The sequence below is a fragment of the Salvelinus alpinus genome, chromosome 32 (genome assembly GCF_045679555.1).
Source record: "Salvelinus alpinus chromosome 32, SLU_Salpinus.1, whole genome shotgun sequence".
Taxonomy (NCBI): domain Eukaryota; kingdom Metazoa; phylum Chordata; class Actinopteri; order Salmoniformes; family Salmonidae; genus Salvelinus; species Salvelinus alpinus.
The window spans coordinates 3759411-3780337 of record NC_092117.1 but is presented as its reverse complement, the minus strand read 5'-3'; the positions used below and the strand labels follow the sequence as shown (position 1 = coordinate 3780337).

The following is a 20927-nucleotide window of genomic DNA, read 5'->3' as shown; positions in this document are numbered from 1 at the left end:
TGACATAGCTTGTAGGCCCATAGCGTAGCATGTCCCTCCCTCAGACATTTTAAGAGAACATTGTCTAGCCAAGGACACGACAACATTGTGTCTTAAACAAAGGATTTGATGGGCCTATGAATTCTACCATGTATTCTCATCCCATCGCAGTAAGTTGATTGGTCAAGGTGAAAGGCAATAGGGAAGCATATGTTTTAGACCTAGTGCTTATTTGACAGCATTATTTGAAAGGATTTATGGTTAGTTTAAGAGTTGGGGAAAACAGGGCAGAAGGCATCACTCATGAGATATGCAGTTGAAGATTTTACGCAGGGCCCATCGGGTATAAGTGCAGCAGTGCAATTGACAGGATACCTTGGATACAGTGTTGCATAAATTAATATTACTATTGTGAGCCATAATTGCCATGAAAATTTGGAATGTCCAGTCGATTAGCATTATGGGTAATGTAGTCATTTTACACATTTGAAATTGGCCTACAAACACTTACATAATTTGCATTATGACAGGTGAATCTTCCGTAGTAACCGTGCCATTCCAAAACACAAAAACCAGGAAAAATAAAGAAATACAAAACACAGCGGAATGTAAATGCCAGTGGCATTTACCTGACAGGGAGCTGATGGCTAGTAAGGGACCTAATGTCTCCTCCTGCCAACTCTCTTCCTGCGTCTCACGGTCCGAGTGGCTCTAAGCATCCTGCGGACTGGGCGAGAAGTGGATAGTCTGTGTCTGGGCATGATTATAGTTATACCCACTCAGTGTCTGGGACCCATGCTTTTATAGGCTTTGCCTTGGGAGCAAAAGTACATCATAATGGCATTGACATGACACAATAGCATGAACCATGGTAGAAATAATCACTCAGGGCTTTATGTAATGGTAATTTGGAATGTCAAGTCAATGAGCATTATGGGTAAAAAAAATACAAAACACAGCAGACTATAAAGTTGACAGAATGTAAGAGGACGACGGGCTTCTTTTGAGCCTAAAATTAAGAAAATTGGCACAAATTGTAGTAGACCCTCCCGCATTGGAAAGCATTGGATTGGTGGATGCATGGGTTTCCGCCACATTTGTTTTATCAGCAATTTCCTTTCAAAATAGTGAAGGGAAGTGAACAAGTGCACACTTTGGGAGGAATGAGAGAATTGGGACATAACCAGTGTCATCCATGGGCCAAGGAAGTTGGCATTGGCTGGTGATAACATGTACATTTGCACATTGATTAGTGCAATACATTGCAAATGCAAATGAGCAAAACAGTAGACTAGACCTTAATGTGGACAACTTTAAAAATTCACAAAGACACGGCGGTTGACTAAATCTTTTTGGACTCATCAGACCAAAGGACAGATTTCCACCGGCCTAATGTCCATTGCTCGTGTTTCTTGGCCCATGCAAGTCTCTTCTTATCGGTGTCCTTTAGTAGTGGTTTCTTTGCAGGAATTCGATCATGAATCGGGTACCTCCACCACACTCACCCCTCTCTCCCGAGCTTTCGCTCGCCTCCAGCACACACGCACTGCTGGGGCGAGTGACTCTGAACTTACAATGGCTAGCCCCAAGTCATTATTGCATTTTGCTATTTGCCTCATGACTCCTGCATACTTTGTTGACTCCAAACTTTCTTTACCCAACCGTGGGACAGACTATGTTTGTTCCCACACTCGGGACTCTGACTCTCTATTGGTTACACAGACTTTTGGCCTCCCATCCTATTCTAACCACCCCTCGCCGGCTTTTATATTCATGTTACCTGATGAAATTACTGTACAATATGATCTTGTTGCCATCTGATGCACATTCAGATGTCATAAATCAACACTGCAGAGCTCTCCCTGTCCTCTGCCGTGCCTTGATTGTATTACTGCTGATGATATCTGGAAATGTGCATGTACACCCTGGCCCACCTACTGTTGCTAGCCCCAATTCTGACTTGTGCTCTGATATCTGCTTCACTGATTTCTGCTCTCGTAAAAGCCTGGGTTTTCTGCATGATAACACTAGAAGCTTATTACCTAAAATGGATCAATTGAAAGTGTGGGTTCACAGCTCCAATCCAGATGTGTTGGTCATTACTGAGACGTGGTTAAGGGAAGAGTGTTTTGAATAATGATGTTAACCTTCCCGGTTATAACCTTTTTCGGCAAGACAGATCTTCCAAAGGTGGGGGAGTGGCAATCTTTACCAAGGATCACGTTCAGTGCTCGGTTGTCTCTACCAAGTCTGTCCCCAAACAATTTGATTTGCTAGTTTTAAGCATTAAACTTTCAAATAGCTCTTTGTTGACTGTTGCTGGGTGCCATTGTCCTCCATCAGCACCGGCCTGTACCCTACCTGCCCAAAGCTCTCTCCTGACCCCTTACACTAGCTCTGAATGTGTCCTGCTAGGTGACCTAAACAGGGACATGCTTAAACCACCTGACCAAGTCCTAAAAAAACGGGATTCCTAAATCTTTCTCAGATTATCACCAATCCCACAAGGTATGACTCCAAACACCCAGAAAAGGCTACTCTCTTCGATGTTATCCTCACAAATAATCCTGATAGGTATCAGTCTGGTGTTTTCTGTAATGACCTTAGTGACCACTGTTTTACAGCCTGTGTTCGTAATGGCTGCTCAGTGAAACGACCTGTCCTGATTTGTCATAGACGCTTGCTAAAAACAATGTAATGAGCAAGCCTTCCTTCATGAACTGGCCACTGTAAATTGGTATAGAATCAGCTTGATCCCCTCTGTCGAAGAAGCTTGGACCTTCCTTTTTGATATTTTCAGTGGTATTGTTAACAAACACTTCCCCATAAAGAAAATGAGAATTAAAAAACAGGTTCAGCCCCTGGTTCGGCCGTGATCTTGCAGAGTTACTCCACCTCAAGAATTGCATTTGGTGAAAGGCTCGTCACATCCATACTCAGGCTGACTGGCTATCGTTCAGGCAAATGAGAAATAAGTGCACTCAGGCTATCCGGAAGGCCAAAGTTAGTTACTTTAAGGAGCAGTTCTCTCTCTGTTGGTCTAATCCCAAGAAGTTCTGGGAAACGGTTAAAGACCTGGAGAATAAACCCTCCTCCTCCACAGCTGCCCATGTCCCTTAATGTAGATGATGTGGTTGTTACTGACAAGAAGCACAAGTCTGAGCTCTTTAATCACCACTTCATTAAGTCAGGATTCCTATTTGACTCAGCCATGCCTCCTTGCCCGTCCAACATTTCCTCATCTCCCACCCCTTCTAATGCGACTATCCCCCATGCTTCTCCCTCTTTTTCCCCTGCCCCGCTACAAAGTTTCTCCCTGCAGGCAGTCACTGAGTCCGAGGTGCTAAAGGAGCTCCTTAAACAGGACCCCAAAAAACCATCTGGGTCAGATGGTTTAGACCCTTTCTTCTTTAAGATTGCTGCCCCTATCATCGCCAAGCCTATCTCCAACCTTTTTAACCTTTCTCTCCTTTCTGGGGAGGTTCCCATTGCTTGGAAGGCAGCCACAGTTCGTCCTTTATTTAAAGGGGGAGATCAAGCTGATCCTAACTGTTATAGGCCTATTTCTATGTTGCCCTGTTTATCAAAAGTGTTGGAAAAACTTGTCAATAATCAACTGACTGGCTTTCTTGATGTCTATAGTTTTCTCTCGGGGTATACAATCTGGTTTCCGCTCAGGTTATGGATGTGTCACTGCAACCTTAAAAGGTCCTCAATGATGTCACCATTGCCCTTGATTCTAAGCAATATTGTGCTGCTATTTTTATTGACTTGGCCAAAGCTTAAGATACGGTTCCATTCTTATGGGCCGGCTAAGGAGTATTGGTGTCTCTGAGGGTCTTTGGCCTGGTTTGCTAACTACCTCTCTCAAAGAGTGCAGTATATAAAGTCAGAAAATCTGCTGTCTCACCACTGCCTGTCACCTAGGGAGTACCCCAAGGCTCAATCCTATGCCCCACGCTCTTCTCAATTTACATCAACAACATAGCTCAGGCAGTAGGAAGCTCTCTCATCCATTTATATGCAGAAGTTACAGTCTTATACTCAGCTGGCCTCTCCCCGGATTTTGTGTTAAATGCTCTACAACAAAGCTATCTTAGTGTCCAACAAGCTTTCTCTACCCTTAACCTTGTTCTAAACACCTCCAAAACCAAGGTCATGTGGTTTGGTAAGAAGAATGCCCCTCTTCCCACAGGTGTTATTACTACCTCTAAGGGTTTAGAGCTTGAGGTAGTCACCTCATACAAGTACTTGGGAATATGGCTAGACGGTGCACAGTCCTTCTATCAGCACATCAAAGCTGCAGGCTAAAGTTAAATCTAGACTTGTTTTCCTCTATCGTAATCGCTCCTCTTTCACCCCAGCTGCCAAACTAACCCTGATTCAGATGACCATCCTACCCATGCTAGATTACGGAGACGTAATTTATAGATCGGCAGATAAGGTAAGGGTGCTCCTGAGGCATCAGATTTGCCAATGTTCCTTATAGGACACATCACTGCACTCTACACTCCCCTGTAAACTGGTCATCTCTGTATACCCGTCGCAAGACCCACTGGTTGATGCTTATTTATAAAACCCTCTTAGGCCTCACTCCCCCCTATCTGAGATATCTACTACAGCGCTCATTCTCCACATACAACACCCGTTCTGCCAGTCACATTCTGTTAAAGGTACCCAAAGCACACACATCCCTGGGTCGCTCCTCTTTTCGGTTCGCTGCAGCTAGCGACTGGAACGAGCTGCAACAAACACTCAAACTGGACAGTTTTATCTCCATCGCTTCATTCAAAGACTCAATCATGGACATTCTTACTGACAGTTGTGGCTGCTTTGTATGATGTATTGTTGTCTCTACCTTCTTGACCTTTGTGCTGTTGACTTTGCCCAATAATGTTTGTACCATGTTTTTGTGCTGCTACCATGTTGTGTTGCTGCCATGTTGTTGTGATGTTGTGTTGCTACCATGCTGTGTTGTCATGTTTTACTGTTATGTTGTTGCCTTAGGTCTCTCTTTATGTAGTGTGGTCTCTCTTTTTGTGATGTATTCTTTATCCTATATTTATATTGTATTTTATTTATATATTTTTTTATTCCAGGCCCCCGTCCCCGCAGGAGGCCTTTTGCATTTTGGTAGGCCGTCAATGTAAATAAGAATTTGTTCTTAACTGATTGCCAAGTTAAATAAAGGTTGAATAAAAAATTAATATAAAATGAAGGCCTGATTCACGCAGTCGCCTCTGAACAGTTGATGTTGAGATGTGTCTGTTACTTGAACTCTGTGAAGCGTTTATTTGGGCTACAATTTCTGAGGCTGGTAACTCATCCTCTCATTCATCCTCTGCAAATCAAATTTGAGTTGTCACATGCGCTGAATACAACAGGTGTAGACCTTTCCGTGAAATGCTTACTTTCAAGCCCTTAATCAACAATGCAGTTTTAAGAAAAATAAGTGTTAAGTAAAAAATAGATAAATAAAAAATCGAATAACAAATTATTAAAGAGCAGCAGTAAAATAACAGTAGCAAGGCTATATACATGGGGTACCAGTACAGAGTCAATGTGCGGGGGCTGTCAGGTGTGTGCGTACTGGTAGCGAAGTCAGGTGCAGGAGAGCAGAGATTTGTTAACAGGTGCACACTTTATTGAGGCAGAAGTGAAAAACGCGCAAAACAGTCATAAGAATTATGTTTAACAATAAACATCTTCGTGAAAATACCACCAGTCTGGCGCGTCAACAATAGACAAACACAAACAATCTTTCACAAAGACATGATGGGGAACAGAGGAATAAATACATGTAGATTGATTGGGGAATGAAAACCAGGTGTGCAGGGAACAAGACAAAACAAATGGATACATGAAAAATGGAGCGGCGATGGCTAGAAAGCCGGTGACGTCGACCGCCGAACGCCGCCCGAACAAGGAGAGGAACTGACTTCAGCGGAAGTCGTGACAGGGGCACAGGTTTGTTGAGGTAATTGAGGTAATATGTACATGTAGGTAGAGTTAAAGTGATTATGCATTGATAATAAACAGAGTAGCAGCAGCATAAAAGAGGGGGGGCGACAATGCAAATATTCTGGGTAGCCATTTGATTAGCTGATCAGGAGTCTTATGGCTTGGGGGTAGAAGCTGTTAAGAAGCATTTTGGACCTAGACTTGGCGCTCCTGTACCGCTTGCTGTGTGGTAGCAGAGAGAACAGTCTATGACTAGGGTGGCTGGAGTCTTTGGCAACTTTTAAGGCGTCCCTCTGACACCGCCTGGTGTAGAGGTCCTGGATGGCGGTGATGTACTGGTGATGTACTGGGCCGTACGCACTACCCTCTGTAGTGCCTTGCGGTCCGAGGCCGAGCATTTGCCATACCAGGTAGTGATGCAACCAGTCAGGATGCTCTCGATGGTGCAGCTGTAGAACTTTTTGAGGATCTGAGGACCCATGCCAAATCTTTTCAGTCTCCTGAGGGAGAATAGGTTTTGTCGTGCCCTCTGTCTTGGTGTGTTTGGACCATGATAGTTTGTTGGTGATGTGGACACCAAGGAACTTGAAGCTCTTAACCTGCTCCACTACAGCCTCGTTGATGAGAATGGGGGCGTGCTCGGTCCTCCTTTTCCTGTAGTCCACAATCATCTCCTTTGTCTTGATCACGTTGAGGGAGCGGTTGTTATCCTGGCACCACACGTCCAGGTGTCTGACCTCCTCCGTATAGGCTGTCTCATCAATGTCGGTGATCAGGCCTATCACTGTTGAGTCATTGGCAAACTTAATGATGGTATTGGAGTCGTGCCTGGCCATGTAGTCATGAGTGAACAGGGAGTAGTACAGGAGGGGACTGAGCACGCACCAGTGAGGGGCCCCTGTGTTGAGGATCAGCGTGTTTTTACCTACCCTTACCACCTGGGGGCAGCCCGTCAGTGTAACAGTATAACTTTACGTCGTCCCCTCGCCCCGACACGGGCGCGAACCAGGGACCCTCTGCACACATCAACAACGGTCGCCCACGAAGCATCGTTACCCATCGCTCCACAAAGGCCACGGCCCTTGCAGAGCAAGGGGAAACCCTACTTAAGTCTCAGAGCAAGTGACGTAACTGATTGAAATGCTAGTAGCACGTACCCGCTAACTAGCTAGCCATTTCAGATCCGTTACACTCACCCCCCTTTCAACCTCCTCCTTTTCCGCAGCAACCAGTGATCCGGGTCAACAGCATCAATGTAACAGTATAACTTTAAACCGTCCCCTCGCCCCGACACGGGCGCGAACCAGGGACCCTCTGCACACATCGACAACTGACACCCACGAAGCGTCGTTACCCATCGCTCCACAAAAGCCGCGGCCCTTGCAGAGCAAGGGGAAACCCTACTTAAGTCTCAGAGCAAGTGACGTAACTGATTGAAATGCTAGTAGCACGTACCCGCTAACTAGCTAGCCATTTCAGATCCGTTACATCAGGATGTCCAGGATCAAGTTGCAGAGGAAGGTGTTTAGTCCCAGGGTCCTTAGCTTAGTGATGAGCTCTCTGTGTGTGGAGTAAATGTGGTCTAGAGTTTTTTTTACCTCTGGTTGCACATTTAACATGCTGGTAGAAATTAGGTAAAACAGATTTTAAGTTTCCCTGCATTAAAGTTCCCTGGACACTAGGAGTGCCGCCTCTGGATGAGCGTTTTCCTGTTTGCTTATGTCCGTATACAGCTCATTGAGTGCGGTCTTAGTGCCAGCATCGGTTTGTGATGGTAAATAGACAGCTACGAAGAATGTAGATGAAAACTCTCTTGGTAAATAGTGTGGTCTAGAGCTTATCATGAGATACTCTACCTCAGGCGAGCAAAACCTTGAGACTTTATTACAATTAGATTTTGTGCAGCAGAGGTAACTCTGGGTCTTCCTTTCCTGTGACGGTCCTCATGTGCCAGTTTCATCATAGCACTTGATGGTTTTTGCGACTGCACTTGAAGAAACGTTCAAAGTTCTTGAAATGTTCCGCATTGACTGACCTTCATGTCTTAAAGTAATGATGGACTGTTGTTTATTTTTGCTTATTTGAGCTGTCCTTGCCATAATATGGAATTGGTCCTTTACTAAATTGGGCTATCTTCTGTATACCACCCCTACCTTGTCACAACACAACTGATTGGCTCAAACACATTAAGGAGGAAAGAAATTCAACTTTGAATGCACATATGTTAATTTAAATACATTCCAGGTGACTACCTCATGAAGCTGGTTGAGAGAAGGCCAAGATTGTGCAAAGCTGTCATCAAGGCAAAGGATGGCTACTTTGAAGAATCTCAAATATAACATATATTTTGATTTGTTTAACACCTTTTTGGTTACTACATGATTCCATGTGTTATTTCATAGCTTGATGTCTTCACTATTATTCTACAATGTAGAAAATAGTAAAAATAAAAACCCTGGAATGAGCAGGTATGACAAAACTGTTGACTGGTACTGTATATATACACACACGTGTGAAAAACTAGCTTACTAATGTTTACAAATAGGGGAGTAATGATTAATAAATGTTGAGCAAACGGTTTGTAAATGCCTTAATGATGGTTTATTATGGGACCTTAAAATGAAGTGCTACCCTAGGCTGTTGCTGGGCCCAGCACAGGCAGTGTGGTCCCCTGGTCCCAGTCATGCTAAGCTTCGCGGCACATATATCTCAGCTGCTGCTGCAGCAGGTCAAGTGTAGTGGATGTAGGGAGAAAACTGAGAGAGACAAACACTGACACATGTTCTGCCAGTTCATTGATATTTTGGCGATATATTATATAATTAACACTTAGGATGGGGACACATGTATGACATACTGTAAGTATTTAGGCTTTCATAAGGTATTATGAGCCAATGGTCATCTATTAGGCATTTATTCAGTCATCTTTCTTCTTTATCTAATAAATGTGTTTATTCATTCACAACTAGGATGTTGCTGGGCCCAGAGTATGGTCCCCTGGTCTTCTGGTACCAGTGCTGTGGGAAAAGATGCTAGGCTTAGCATAGACAGCTCAGAGGTGAGTGCAGTGGAGTTAGGAAGAAAACAGAGAGACACAGATGTACTGCCATTCCCTTAATATGTAGGGTCTATATGTAATTTTAACTATTAACACTTAGGTGTGATTGACAGACAGACAGACAGAGTGATAACAGAGGAGAACAAGGAGAATCACAGACAGACAGAGTCTTAAACATGAGCTGGTAAAAAAGGAGGGCTATGTTTCACCGGTCACTGGTACAGTAAAAGTTGAGAAACGCTTAGCTTCTACGAATCTGAGAGTGGAAGACACCTCTCTCGTCTCTAACATCTTTGTGAACAGTCAGACTGTTGAATAAACTTCATTCGAAAGTACTTAACCTGTTGTCTGCAGATTTTTTACTTATGCAGGAGGTAATCTGTGACAAAATAGCCACAGAGTAGGGTTATTAACCCGACTTTCAATATGCTGGTCTGTATGTCAGTTTGTATTTTCAATGCTGATGCAATTCGCACAGGACTTGCACAATACAGTATGTCAACAATGACCGAGTTTAACCGAAGAACAGACTAAAGTTGTCCCAAGCTGGCAAACTTCCTACAGCCAAAAGGACCAACAGCACAGACAACCGGTAAATATCATTGTATTCAACATTCTGGCCTGTAGAGACAATTGCATATTTTTTACAGCGACTTCTTCCAAACTGATATCTGTGGAGTAACCATGGTAACAGTCTGATATTTAGACAAAGACACGCTGTCCTATAGTTGCCTAGGTTATGTTTCAGTAGCATTACTGCCTGTATGTGTAAGTAGTAGGGGATGCGCGCTCGTGGTTATGTGGGTTGTTGTGGCTGAAATGCCAGGGCTGAATTTTTGCCCCAGTCCGCCCCTGAAGAGGGGTGTGCCCTCACTGACTGTAGTTCGGCAACCTGTGTTAGACCAATATAATAGCCTACAAGCACTCTGATCTCATGACTTACTTCCTGGTCGTCTTTTTCCTTCTGTGAAGTGCCTGTGTTATCGAACCTGCTACTATGGTTATTCTAAAAGGAATACCGTCCATTCTGTCGCCAGAGTTGCTGTATGCCCTGGCCAAGATGGGCCACGGAGACGAACTGGGTAAATAAATCAGCTAGCTACGCTCGTAAGAGCGAACGTGAACTTGCTGATTCAATGAAGGTCTGTGAACGTCACCTGTTCGATGGATCTTGTTGTCAGTAGTGATGTTAATGTTTGATACCGGAGCTCCTAGGCATGCGTCGAGATCGCAAAGCACTGTAATTCAAACAAAGCAGTGTGCCGATCAGGGTTGCCAGGTACAAGTTCTAAGACAATGACCACAGCAAGAGAGGAGCGGACACGTGTATACAATAAACCCTTTTTCCATAACGTTATCGAGACAATTAAGAAGGAATCTCGACGTAACGACGTTTGAAGCAAAATTCTGTTTTCATCAAAATATGAATTATTGTGAAGAATGACATGTCGTACTAAAGGCATTTGAATATGTCGCAAGAGAAAAGATAATTGGCCTTTGTTAAACTCGCCAGATCATTTTCCGTCAATGGATGTCGATTTTAACTCGTTGGTCATATGCCTTGTGCCTTATTGCCTAATCATTGCAGTCAAACGAGTTAAATCGACAGCCATTAGGGCTGTTCTTAAGCGTGACGCAATGCAGAGTGCCTCTATACAGCCGTTAGCCCGGGTGTAATGGCCAGATACCACAAACCCCAGGGTGCCGTATTGCTCAAACTGGTTACCAACGTAATTAGAAGAGTAACTTTTGTTTTGTTATACCCATGGTATACGGTATGATATACCACAGCTTTTAGCCAAGCAGCATTCAGGGCTCGAACCCGGTTTTATAATTATAAATGCATCTCTTTTGCGCACTATAGATAAATCCGACAGGAGTTTGAGTGATGAAAGTTGAACAGAGGATCTCCAAATCTCTGAGCAAGAAACACTTAGATTAAAAAAAATTTTTTTTACGAATGTTAGGCTATTTTCTGGCAATTCTGCCATTATTATGTGCCAGATGTTAAGACTGCAAACATTTATAAATGGCCCATTTGCGAGATTGACCTGTCATTTCAATAGGCATAGGCTACAGACTAAAATCTGGGTTTATTATTGTAATTCAACTTTGCCATGGTTTGCTTAGATATATGCAGGTAGCCTAGCCTTTAGCTCCTGATACGCCTACATTTTATTTTGGATAGTCTACAGTAGCCTAGGCAACATGTAGGAAAGCTGTCAACTGAACGATTTTGCTGCTTGCTTAGTTCAAAATAACACACAAATGTATTCAACATGAATAGCTTGGCGATTTAGAGGTAAGAAGTGCTTGTGTTTCCCAATAGCCAGTGTTAATTATATATATGTTTTACCTGTAGCCTAATCTGACTGACTGTTACCTTCAATCTATTGCGTTCTAACAACTGATCGACGGCAATTGCGATAAAGCTTTGATAACTTCCAATTTAATTAACTAAACATGTCCATTAATAGCTGCATGATAACAAGGCTACAACAACAATACACTGAAGTTATAGGCTATTTATTGAATCTGTTTGCCAGCTCCAGGTAGGTTACGTGTGCTACGATGTCATCAAGGCAAAGGGTGGCTACTTTGAAGAATCTCACATTTAAAATATATTTTGATTTTTTGGGGGGGTTACTACATGATTCCATATGTGTTATTTCATAGTTGTAATGTCTTCACTATTATTCTACAATGTAGAAAATAGTAAAAATAAAGAAAAACCTTTGAATGAATAGGTGTGTCCAAACTTTTGACTGATACTATGTGTATATATATATATCAAATACTTGTTCTCCCCACTGTATATACACTGCCGATTTTGCAGGTTTTCCTACTTACAAAGCATGTAGAGGTCTGTAATTTTTATCATAGGTACACTTCAACTGTGAGAGACGGAATCTAAAACAAAAATCCAGAAAATCACATTGTATGATTTTTAAGTAATTAATTTGCATTGTTGCATTATTCCATTGTGGGAAGGCAACTATAATAATTTGGCTGCACTCAATTCTTTTTACCAGCAGGTGCCACTTTAATGTAATATTTTATGTCGATCTCGTCTATTACTATTCTGTACTTTGTCATATTTGTACGTTTTTTTTGTGGACCCCAGGAATGTGCAATAGCTAATGGGAATCTTCATAAACTTAACACTGTGTTGATTAAAGCATTGGGTAATTAACCTATTTTCGACACAATTGGCAATAATGCCTAAATGCTTCAGGAAGCTTCATTTTCCCCATCACAAGTGTCAGTGCAGGTCTAGGAATCCACATTTACCACATGTAACCTATTGTAATGGCGAATGTGCATAAAGATGGCAGAATTCAAATATGACATCATTGTTTTAGGACTATCCACACCGAGTTAAACTACAGCGCGTGATATGGTTCAATGTAACAATACATCAGCGTATTGTTTTTTTCAAGTTGTCGGAGTCTTGAAGCTAAAATTGGGATCATGTATACTCTGCTAATGACCATACAAAAAAGAGTAATGGAGAGCAATGTACAATATGGCGAACTTATAAAAACTAGGAATTTGTGGTAAGTGCATGGGGGCCGCCATATTTATGCACCTCCACTATTGGCTTTTGTTTCTAAACTCCTCTGTAGGTTTATACCACTTAAGCGAGGTGAAATGCAATAGTCAATAGAAGACATTACAGTTTTCGTTTATCCCTCCATCCAATCAATCTGGCAACTTCTGTTTAAAAAAAAAAAAATGTGTCAACTCATCTCTCAACTCCATCTCCTGGTTACAGATTGAAGTCTCAAACAAGGACAATAAAGAGATACATTGATATATTTCAATTCATTGTCTCGTTACAGTTCTGGCTGATACAAACTTCCCTACCTCCTCCACCTGCACCTGCGGTCCCATTGAGAGCCGAGCTGATGGTAGGTGTATAGTTAACCTTTACTTAACCAGGGGAATAGAAAAAACACATGTTGTGTAGTACTGGTATGTAGTATACTTATATTTTTTTCCCTGGCAAAAATTAAAACACGGATGTATGTAAAATATTGTTTGCTATAGCATGGAAAAGAAGTGTCTCTGGATGACAACAAATAGTTATGTTTGTTTCCAACATTAGGGCTGTTTTCCTAAATCTGCTTTGTGTTTTGTTTCCTTGCCAGTGTTGCCACGATACTAACAAGTGTCACGATACTGGCCCTAATTAAAGAGTGTGTTGTATTGTATCACATGGTCAGTCTCTGTGATTTTCCTGCAGGTCTAAGGGCTGCTGAGCTTTTGGAGGCCATTTTGAAGCTATTGCCCCTGGATACCTACGTCCCCAGCCCGGTAGGTCCCCAGCAACTGGAAATGTCAATATGTCACATCTGGAAAGCTAGCTGGACAGTGACCAATTGTTTCGTGTGCATGTGCGTGTGTAGGCTGCCGTGATGGAGTTGGTGGACAGTGACAAAGAAAGGGGAGTAGCCACTCCTGTATGGGACATCTTCAGACAGAAGCTGGCACATGCTGGCGTACAGGTGAGTGGATAGGGGTGAACGCGTGCACACACACACACACACACACACACACACACTTATATGTTGAGTAAAGTTATTGTGTGTTCTGTGTCCAGGCTCCTCTCGAGAAGGTGGAGAGATTTGCATTCTATGAACGAGCCAAGAAAGCCTTTGCTGTTGTAGCAACTGGGTGAGATGCAGGTTTTTCTCTCTTTGTGTGTGTGTGTGTGTGTGTGTGTGTGTGTGTGTGTGTGTGTGTGTGTGTGTGTGTGTGTGTGTGTGTGTGTGTGTGTGTGTGTGTGTGTGTGTGTGTGTGTGTGTGTGTGTGTGTGTGTGTGTGTGTGTGTGTGTGTGTGTGTGTGTGTGTGTGTGCGCGCGCGCGGGTACGTCATGCATGTGTCTTCATGTGTCGCCCCAGATAAATGGGGCGACAGGTAACCTAGCGGTTAACAGCGTTGGGCCAGTGACCGCAAGGTCGCTGTTTCGTATCCCCGAGCTGGCATGGTGGAGAAATCGGCCGTTCTGCCCTTGAGCAAGGCAGTTAACCCCCAACAACAACTGCTCCCAGGCCGCCGATGAGGACGATTAAGGCAGCCCCCCGCACCTCTCTGATTCGGAGGGGTTGGGTTAAATGGTGGAAGACACATTTCGGTTGAATTCATTCAGATGTGCAACTGACTAGGTATCTCTCCAGTTTTGTGTGTGTGTTTACTGTGTCTCTCTCTCTCTCTCTATAAACAGGGAGACAGCGCTCTATGGGTGCCTGATACTGAAGAAGGGAGTCATTCCGGGTGAACTACTAGATTGACACACACGTTGAATGTTATCGACGGGGCACAACCAAATTTTGCATTACCTAACAAATGACCTAAGAATTTGAGTTTGCATGTTTCTCAGAAACATCTAGATTTTCTTAAAAAATATATATTATTTTAATGTTGATGTCAAGATCCATCTGAAATCTAATATGCAATGTATCAATTGTAAATAAACAATGTAGTGATTTTTCTATTCGTATTCCATGTGAATGATTGTTAAGTAGATGTAAGACAGACACATTACAGTAGAGGTTACAGGTGTCTTTAATGTTTTAGAAGATCGACTTATACAGTACTGGTTATTAAACATATAATAAACGGTTAGATCCATACAGTGTTAGTTTATAGACTTCTATAGAGTCACGCCGATGTGCCTTTAACCCATTGCTGTATGTACAGCTTTTAACTGTATTTGATTGGATGCAGTAGAGCTGTAGCTGACTGTAGAGTTGACAGTCAGTTAGGGGGCAGATATCATGCGTCTTAGGTGTTTCATTAATGATGATGGAGGTCATCCAGGTCCTCCTCTGGTTCTCTGTACATCCTCTGAGAGGGCCAATCGGCAGACTGCTGCCTGTCCTGGTCACTCCCATTCACCTGAACAGGTACAGGCAGGTCACCATGGTAGAGGTCATCCCTGTCTTCCTCTGGCTCACTATGACCCTTGACCTCTGCCACTACAGCAGAGAGCTCTCCCTGGTGAGGCACGTCCACTTGGTACCGCCCGTCTCCCCTCTTCATCTCTGGATGGTAGAGTTCGTCCCAGTCCTGTTCAGGGTGCCGTGGATCCTCCTGGCCTGAGAAGAGATGAGAGATGTTATCTAGATCTATCCCAGCCTCCTTGTAGTACTTGGTGTTATCCTCTAGGGGCTCTGTCTGGATGGCCATCCCAACGAAGGTGTCCTCTGGCTGAGATCGGGCTCTGGCCAGGTCAGCCTCGTGGGTCTGCTCCATGGATGGGTGGTATAGATTGTCCATGTCCTCCTCGGTTGTGGAGTATCTGCCTTGGACGACCTCTTTTTCTACCTTTTGTCTCTTCCCACCTCCCACTCTCATGTTCTTCCAGGTGGCCATGACAGGGTGGATGTCATTGTTAGTGATGTCCATGTCTTCAGGAGCCTCCACCTGCTTCAGCCCCAGATCAAACATCACCCTCTCATTTTCAGACCTAAAGAGGGAGTGAACAGTGAAGCATTATTACTGGGTGGAGGGAGGGAGATGCAGGCCGGGATTCAATCTGTATAACGCTGTGTTACAATGTTACCGCGTTTGTGGAAATCACATTGAAGGTAAACGGCGCGTTGTCGACAAAGTGCGATTGGATTGCATCCCGGCTTTAGGCTGATACACATTTTCTGCACAGGTCTGCATATTTTATTATATATGAACCGAACGATAACAGAACAGAGAGGACTCACATCAGAGTCTCCTGGACTGCAGACTCAGCCACTTTATCCTGCAAGAGAGAGAACAGAAGACTGGTGCATAGGAGAATAATAGTACCTAGTACACTGAAGGGAGGCGAGTACATACATTGAAGTAATGTTATATTTATGCAGTCTACGGTACGTACCCAGGACTTGTATGGCTTGGCTGAGTTGCCATAAACCAGTAGAGAGAAGCAGATCAACACAGAAATTCTGAGAGGAAGAGAGACATGATGATCAACTGACTATTGATGATGATTATTAACCTGATTAACCGACAGCTGATTCACTGTGTTCTGATGTAACGTGTACTATATGCCAGTGGTTTTCCCCTGAAAGTACAGGAAGAGGTTCTTACCTGAACATGATGTCTCTGTGAAGTGTTCTTCCTGTGTGTTTCACAGCTGAGATTATAGTCTGGGTGATACACACACCTGTCCTGACACACAATTCGATCAAAGGTTGTATAATAAACTCTGATTTTGACCTTTGAACTCACCCAGTTATTCAGTATTATTAGTCATGTTGGCTGTCATGTTTGGGTTGTACGGCCATGTCATTTGTATAGGCTGTTTAGTTTTGTGTATACACTATGAGAAGTCGTTATGTGGAAAATGAAGTCATAAGTGACATTTTAACCTCGCCGTCACCACTGCTACACACTAAAGAGGCTCTAACTGTTCTTAATCTGTGATGGATTTAAATGATAACACACAGGGACAAAATAGTTACACATTTATGTGTGGAATGGATTGTATTTCAGGAAATATGAAGTCATTTATACAAGTCTGACATACTGCTGCTGAAGTTGAATTTGATATCATTGTTTCTGTCTGACACACTGGGGCCAGCAAGTCTAGCCCAGATTCTGTATGTCAGCATAACAACACAGTGAGATGAATCATTAAACTTCTACTATGTTATCTGATGTTACCATGGTCTAATCTTCTAACATCCTTATCACCACTGTGTCACTGGAGCTAATTACACACACACAAACACACACATATATAGTTCAACCCCACTGAGCACACACACCAGCCTGATCTCATAGACTTGATGTAAAATAGTAAATGTAAGTCCGGGACACTCAAATTTGTATGATACAGTTGAAGTCGGAAGTTTACATACACCTTAGCCAAAAACATTCAAACTCATTTTTTCACAATTCCTGACATTTAATCCATTTAATCTAACGCACAGCAAGCGGTACCGGAGCGCCAAGTCTAGGTCCAAGAGGCCTCTAAACAGCTTCTACCCTCAAGCTGTAAGACTCCTGAACATCTAATCAAATGGCTACCCGGTCTATTTGCATTGCCCCCCCCCCCCCCCCCCCCCTCTTTTACACCACTGCTACTCTCTGTTGTTGTCATCTATGCATAGCCACCTTAATAACTCCATGTAAACTACCGGTCAAAAGTTTTAGAACTCCTACTCATTCAAGGGTTTTTCTTTATTTTTACTATTTTCTACATTGTAGCATAATAATGAATCATGTAGTAACCAAAAAAGTGTGAAACAAATCAAAGTATATTTTATATTTTATATTCTTCAAATAGCCACCCTTTGCCTTGATGGAAGCTTTATACGCTCTAGACATTCTCTCAACCAGCTTCATGAGGTAGTCACTTGGAATGCATTTCAAATAACAGGTGTGCCTTGTTAAAAGTTAATTTGTGGAATTTCTTTCCTTCCTAATTCATTTGAGCCAATCAGTTGTGTTGTGACAAGGTAGGGGGGTATACAGAAGATAGCCCTATTTGGTAAAATACCAAGTCCATATTATGGCAAGAACAGCTCAGATTAGCAAAGAGAAATGACAGTCCATCATTACTTTAAGACATGAAGGTCAGTCAACATGGACATTTTCAAGAACTTTGAAAGTTTCTTTAAGTGCAGTCGCAAAACTGGCTCACATCAACACCATTATCCCAGAAACCCTAGACCCACTCCAATTTCATACCGTCCAAACAGATCCACAGATGATGCAATCTCTATTGCACTCCACACTGCCCTTTCCCACCTGGACAAAAGGAACACTTATGTGAGAATGCTATTCATTGACTACAGCGTTCAACACCATAGTACCCTCAAAGCTAATCACTAAGCTAAGGATCCTGGGACTAAACACCTCCCTCTGCAACTGTATCCTGGACTTCCTGACAGGCCGCCCCAGGTGGTGAGGGTAGGTAGCAACACATCTGCCATGCTGATCCTCAACACTGGAGCTCCCCAGGGGTGCGTGCTCAGCCCCCTCCTGAGACCCTCAAAAGGTTCTACAGCTGCAACATCGAGAGCATCCTGACTGGTTGCATCACTGCCTGGTACAGCAATTGCTCGGCCTCTGACCGCAAGGCACTACAGAGGGTAGTGCGTACGGCCCAGTACATTACTGGGGCTAAGCTGCCTGCCATCCAGGACCTTTACACCAGGCGGTGCCAGAGGAAGGCCCTAAAAAGACCCCAGCCACCCCAGTCATAGACTGTTCTCTCTACTACCGCATGGCAAGCGGTACCAGAGTGCCTAGTCTAGGACAAAAGGTTTCTCAACAGTTTTTACCGCCAAGTCATAAGACTCAGGTACAGGTAATCAAATGGCTACCCGGACTATTTGCATTGTGTGCCCCCCCAAACCCCTCTTTTTACGCTGCTGCTAGTCTCTGTTTATCATATATGCATAGTCACTTTAACTATACATTCATGTACATACTACCTCAATTGGGCCGACCAACCAGTGCTCCCCCACATTGGCTAACCTGGCTATCTGCATTATGTCCCGCCACCTGCCACCTGCCACCCACCACCCGCCAACCCCCTCTTTTACGCTACTGCTACTCTCTGTTCATCATATATGCATTGTCACTTTAACCAAAGCTACATGTTCATACTACCTCAATCAGCCTGACTAACCGTTGTCTGTATGTAGCCTCGCAGTTTTTCACAATTCCTGACATTTAATCCTAGTAAAGATTTCCTGTTTTAGGTCAGTTAGGATCACCACTTTATTTTAAAAGAATGTGAAATGTCAGAATAATAGTAGGGAAAATTATTTATTTCAGCATTCATCACATTCCCAGTGGGTCAGAAGTTTACATACACTCAATTAGTATTTGGTAGCATTGCCTTAAAATTGTTTAACGTGTTGGGTAGCCTTCCACAAGCTTCCCACAATAAGTTGGGTGAATTTTGGCCCATGCCTCCTGACAAAGCTGGTGTAACTGAGTCAGGTTTGTAGGCTTCCTTGCTTGCACACGCTTTTTCAGTTCTATGGGATTGAGGTTTTGTGATGGCCACTCCAATACCTTGAATTTCTTGTCCTTAAGCCATTCTCCCACAACTTTGGAAGTATGCTTGGGGTCATTGTCCATTTGGAAGACCCATTTGCGACCAAGCTTTAACTTCCTGACTGATGTCTTGAGATGTTGCTTCAATATATCCACATCATTTTCCTCCCTCATGATGCCATCTATTTTGTGAAGTGCACCAGTCCCTCCTGCAGCAAAGCACCCCCACAACATGATGCTGCCTTCATTCACTTTCAGAAGTTTACTGGAAAGATGAGTTTGCCATCCCTTCACCTCATTTTGTAATAACATCTTTGGTCTGACAGACGTTTACATGACACCCAGAATGCATTGTATAATGTCAACAAAAATGGAGCCACACATAGCTGGCAAATAGCTTAGCATTAGCTCATCATAATCATTTCAACCTTCAAAACCTATGCATGAATCGGAATGCATGATTTGTCACCAGTACTTGAAAATATGTGAATAAAGCAGTAAATACTTTATGCTCCAATACGGTATGCTACAGTTGAAACGACAACACGATATACAGAAAATAAGGCAATTCCTTTGATGTAATTATAACTTTGACACATGTCCAAAGTTATTATTTGTAAAGACAACAACAATGAAGGCAATGCGAGCCCCAGCCAGAAAATGTGCCATGGTGAAAAAGTTAATGCAAGACATCGCAAATGTCTGCATACTTGATCTGGGGAAACACTGGGGAAGTGCTTGGGCTCTCGTTGAAGAGTAAAGATTCAAACATCAATTGTTCGCAAAAGTGAAATGGGCTACACCACATTTCAAACTGTTGTTAGAAAATAAAACTTGTTAGACAATATTTTTAATTGACAAGTGGAATCATAGCCTACAGATAATTAGCAGGCAGTGTGTCTTGGTTTGGGGACAGCGAGGGTTAACTGTCCTATTGTGTAACAATCACATTTTGGAACAGTGAGTGCATTCTGTCAACACGTACAGTACATTAAAAAAATTAGTGAAACGGTTAAGTGCCTTTGAACGGGGTGTGGTAGTACGTGCCAGGCACCTGCTGGGTTTTTCACACTCAACAGTTTCTCATGTGTTTCAAGAATGGTCCATAAGCCAAAGGACTTCCAGCAAACTTGACAAAACTGTGGGAAGCACTGGAGTCAACATGGGCCAGCATGTCGTATCAACGTGTACGACAGCGTGTTCCAGTTTCTACCAATAGCCAGCAACTTCGCACAGCCAATGAAGAGGAATGGGAGCATTGTGCAAGCAGCTGTGTTGTTGCAGAGCAAAAAAGATATAAGCATTGTCAAAAATACTACAAAACGGTAGCACATAATTTGTTCTTAATGGACAGTAATGAGCATGTGAGAGTGATAAATTACAAATTTTATGAAAACTGTTGCACCTACAAACTTAGTCAATCCAGCATTTTTTCAATCGAATGGTCGCTTTATGGATGCTATAGTCTCTTTTTAATCCAACGTCTAGAAGTTGAGTAGGTCGGCGCAAGAAATACTGTTAAAAATCAATTGCTAACGCTCTGTTAAAAAAATCTGGTATGTAGTTCTCGGTAACGGTGGGATGGCTCATGACAAGAGGTTGGGAGTGTGTTTTGTACTTCCATTCAAGTTGATTTGCGAATTTTAATCGAGATTGGTGTCATATTGGCTTAGATATGAGGGTAGGGAGATTTGAATATAATATTGAGCTTCAACCAATACCTACAATATATATTGGCTATCGAATGGTGTGTAAATAGTGTTGTTGTTGACTCTTGGGGTCTTTCCAAAAGATAACTCTTAATTTATTTTTTATTTAATATAATATCTTATGTTGTTCTTGTCTAAAACTGTTCTGTAGTTGGTCATGTATTTGTACATTGTATGTGTATCCCAGGAAGAGTAGCTGCTGCAT

General features: G+C 42.9%; 2 protein-coding genes across 3 annotated transcripts; one reads left to right on the top strand and one right to left on the bottom strand.

Annotated features, from left to right (window-relative positions):
- The first annotated feature begins 9852 nt into the window (after positions 1-9852).
- fuom (fucose mutarotase) lies at positions 9853-14494 on the top strand. 2 transcript variants are annotated; one of them, XM_071379870.1, is made up of 6 exons: positions 9853-10080; positions 12841-12909; positions 13245-13315; positions 13408-13506; positions 13602-13675; positions 14227-14494. In XM_071379870.1, the coding sequence occupies exons 1-6, from the start codon at positions 9996-9998 to the stop codon at positions 14291-14293; spliced, it is 465 nt and encodes a 154-aa protein (XP_071235971.1). In that variant the 5' UTR covers positions 9853-9995; the 3' UTR covers positions 14294-14494. The 2 variants fall into 2 exon arrangements, with proteins under 2 accessions (XP_071235971.1, XP_071235972.1); XM_071379871.1 differs by having other exon boundaries at positions 9874-10080; positions 13580-13675.
- Positions 14495-14549: 55 nt separating this feature from the next.
- LOC139562294 (uncharacterized) lies at positions 14550-16181 on the bottom strand. Its single transcript, XM_071379872.1, has 4 exons — positions 16089-16181; positions 15877-15943; positions 15722-15759; positions 14550-15471 (listed from the first exon to the last, which is right to left on the bottom strand). The coding sequence occupies exons 1-4, from the start codon at positions 16094-16096 to the stop codon at positions 14799-14801; spliced, it is 786 nt and encodes a 261-aa protein (XP_071235973.1). The 5' UTR covers positions 16097-16181; the 3' UTR covers positions 14550-14798.
- Positions 16182-20927: the final 4746 nt, after the last annotated feature.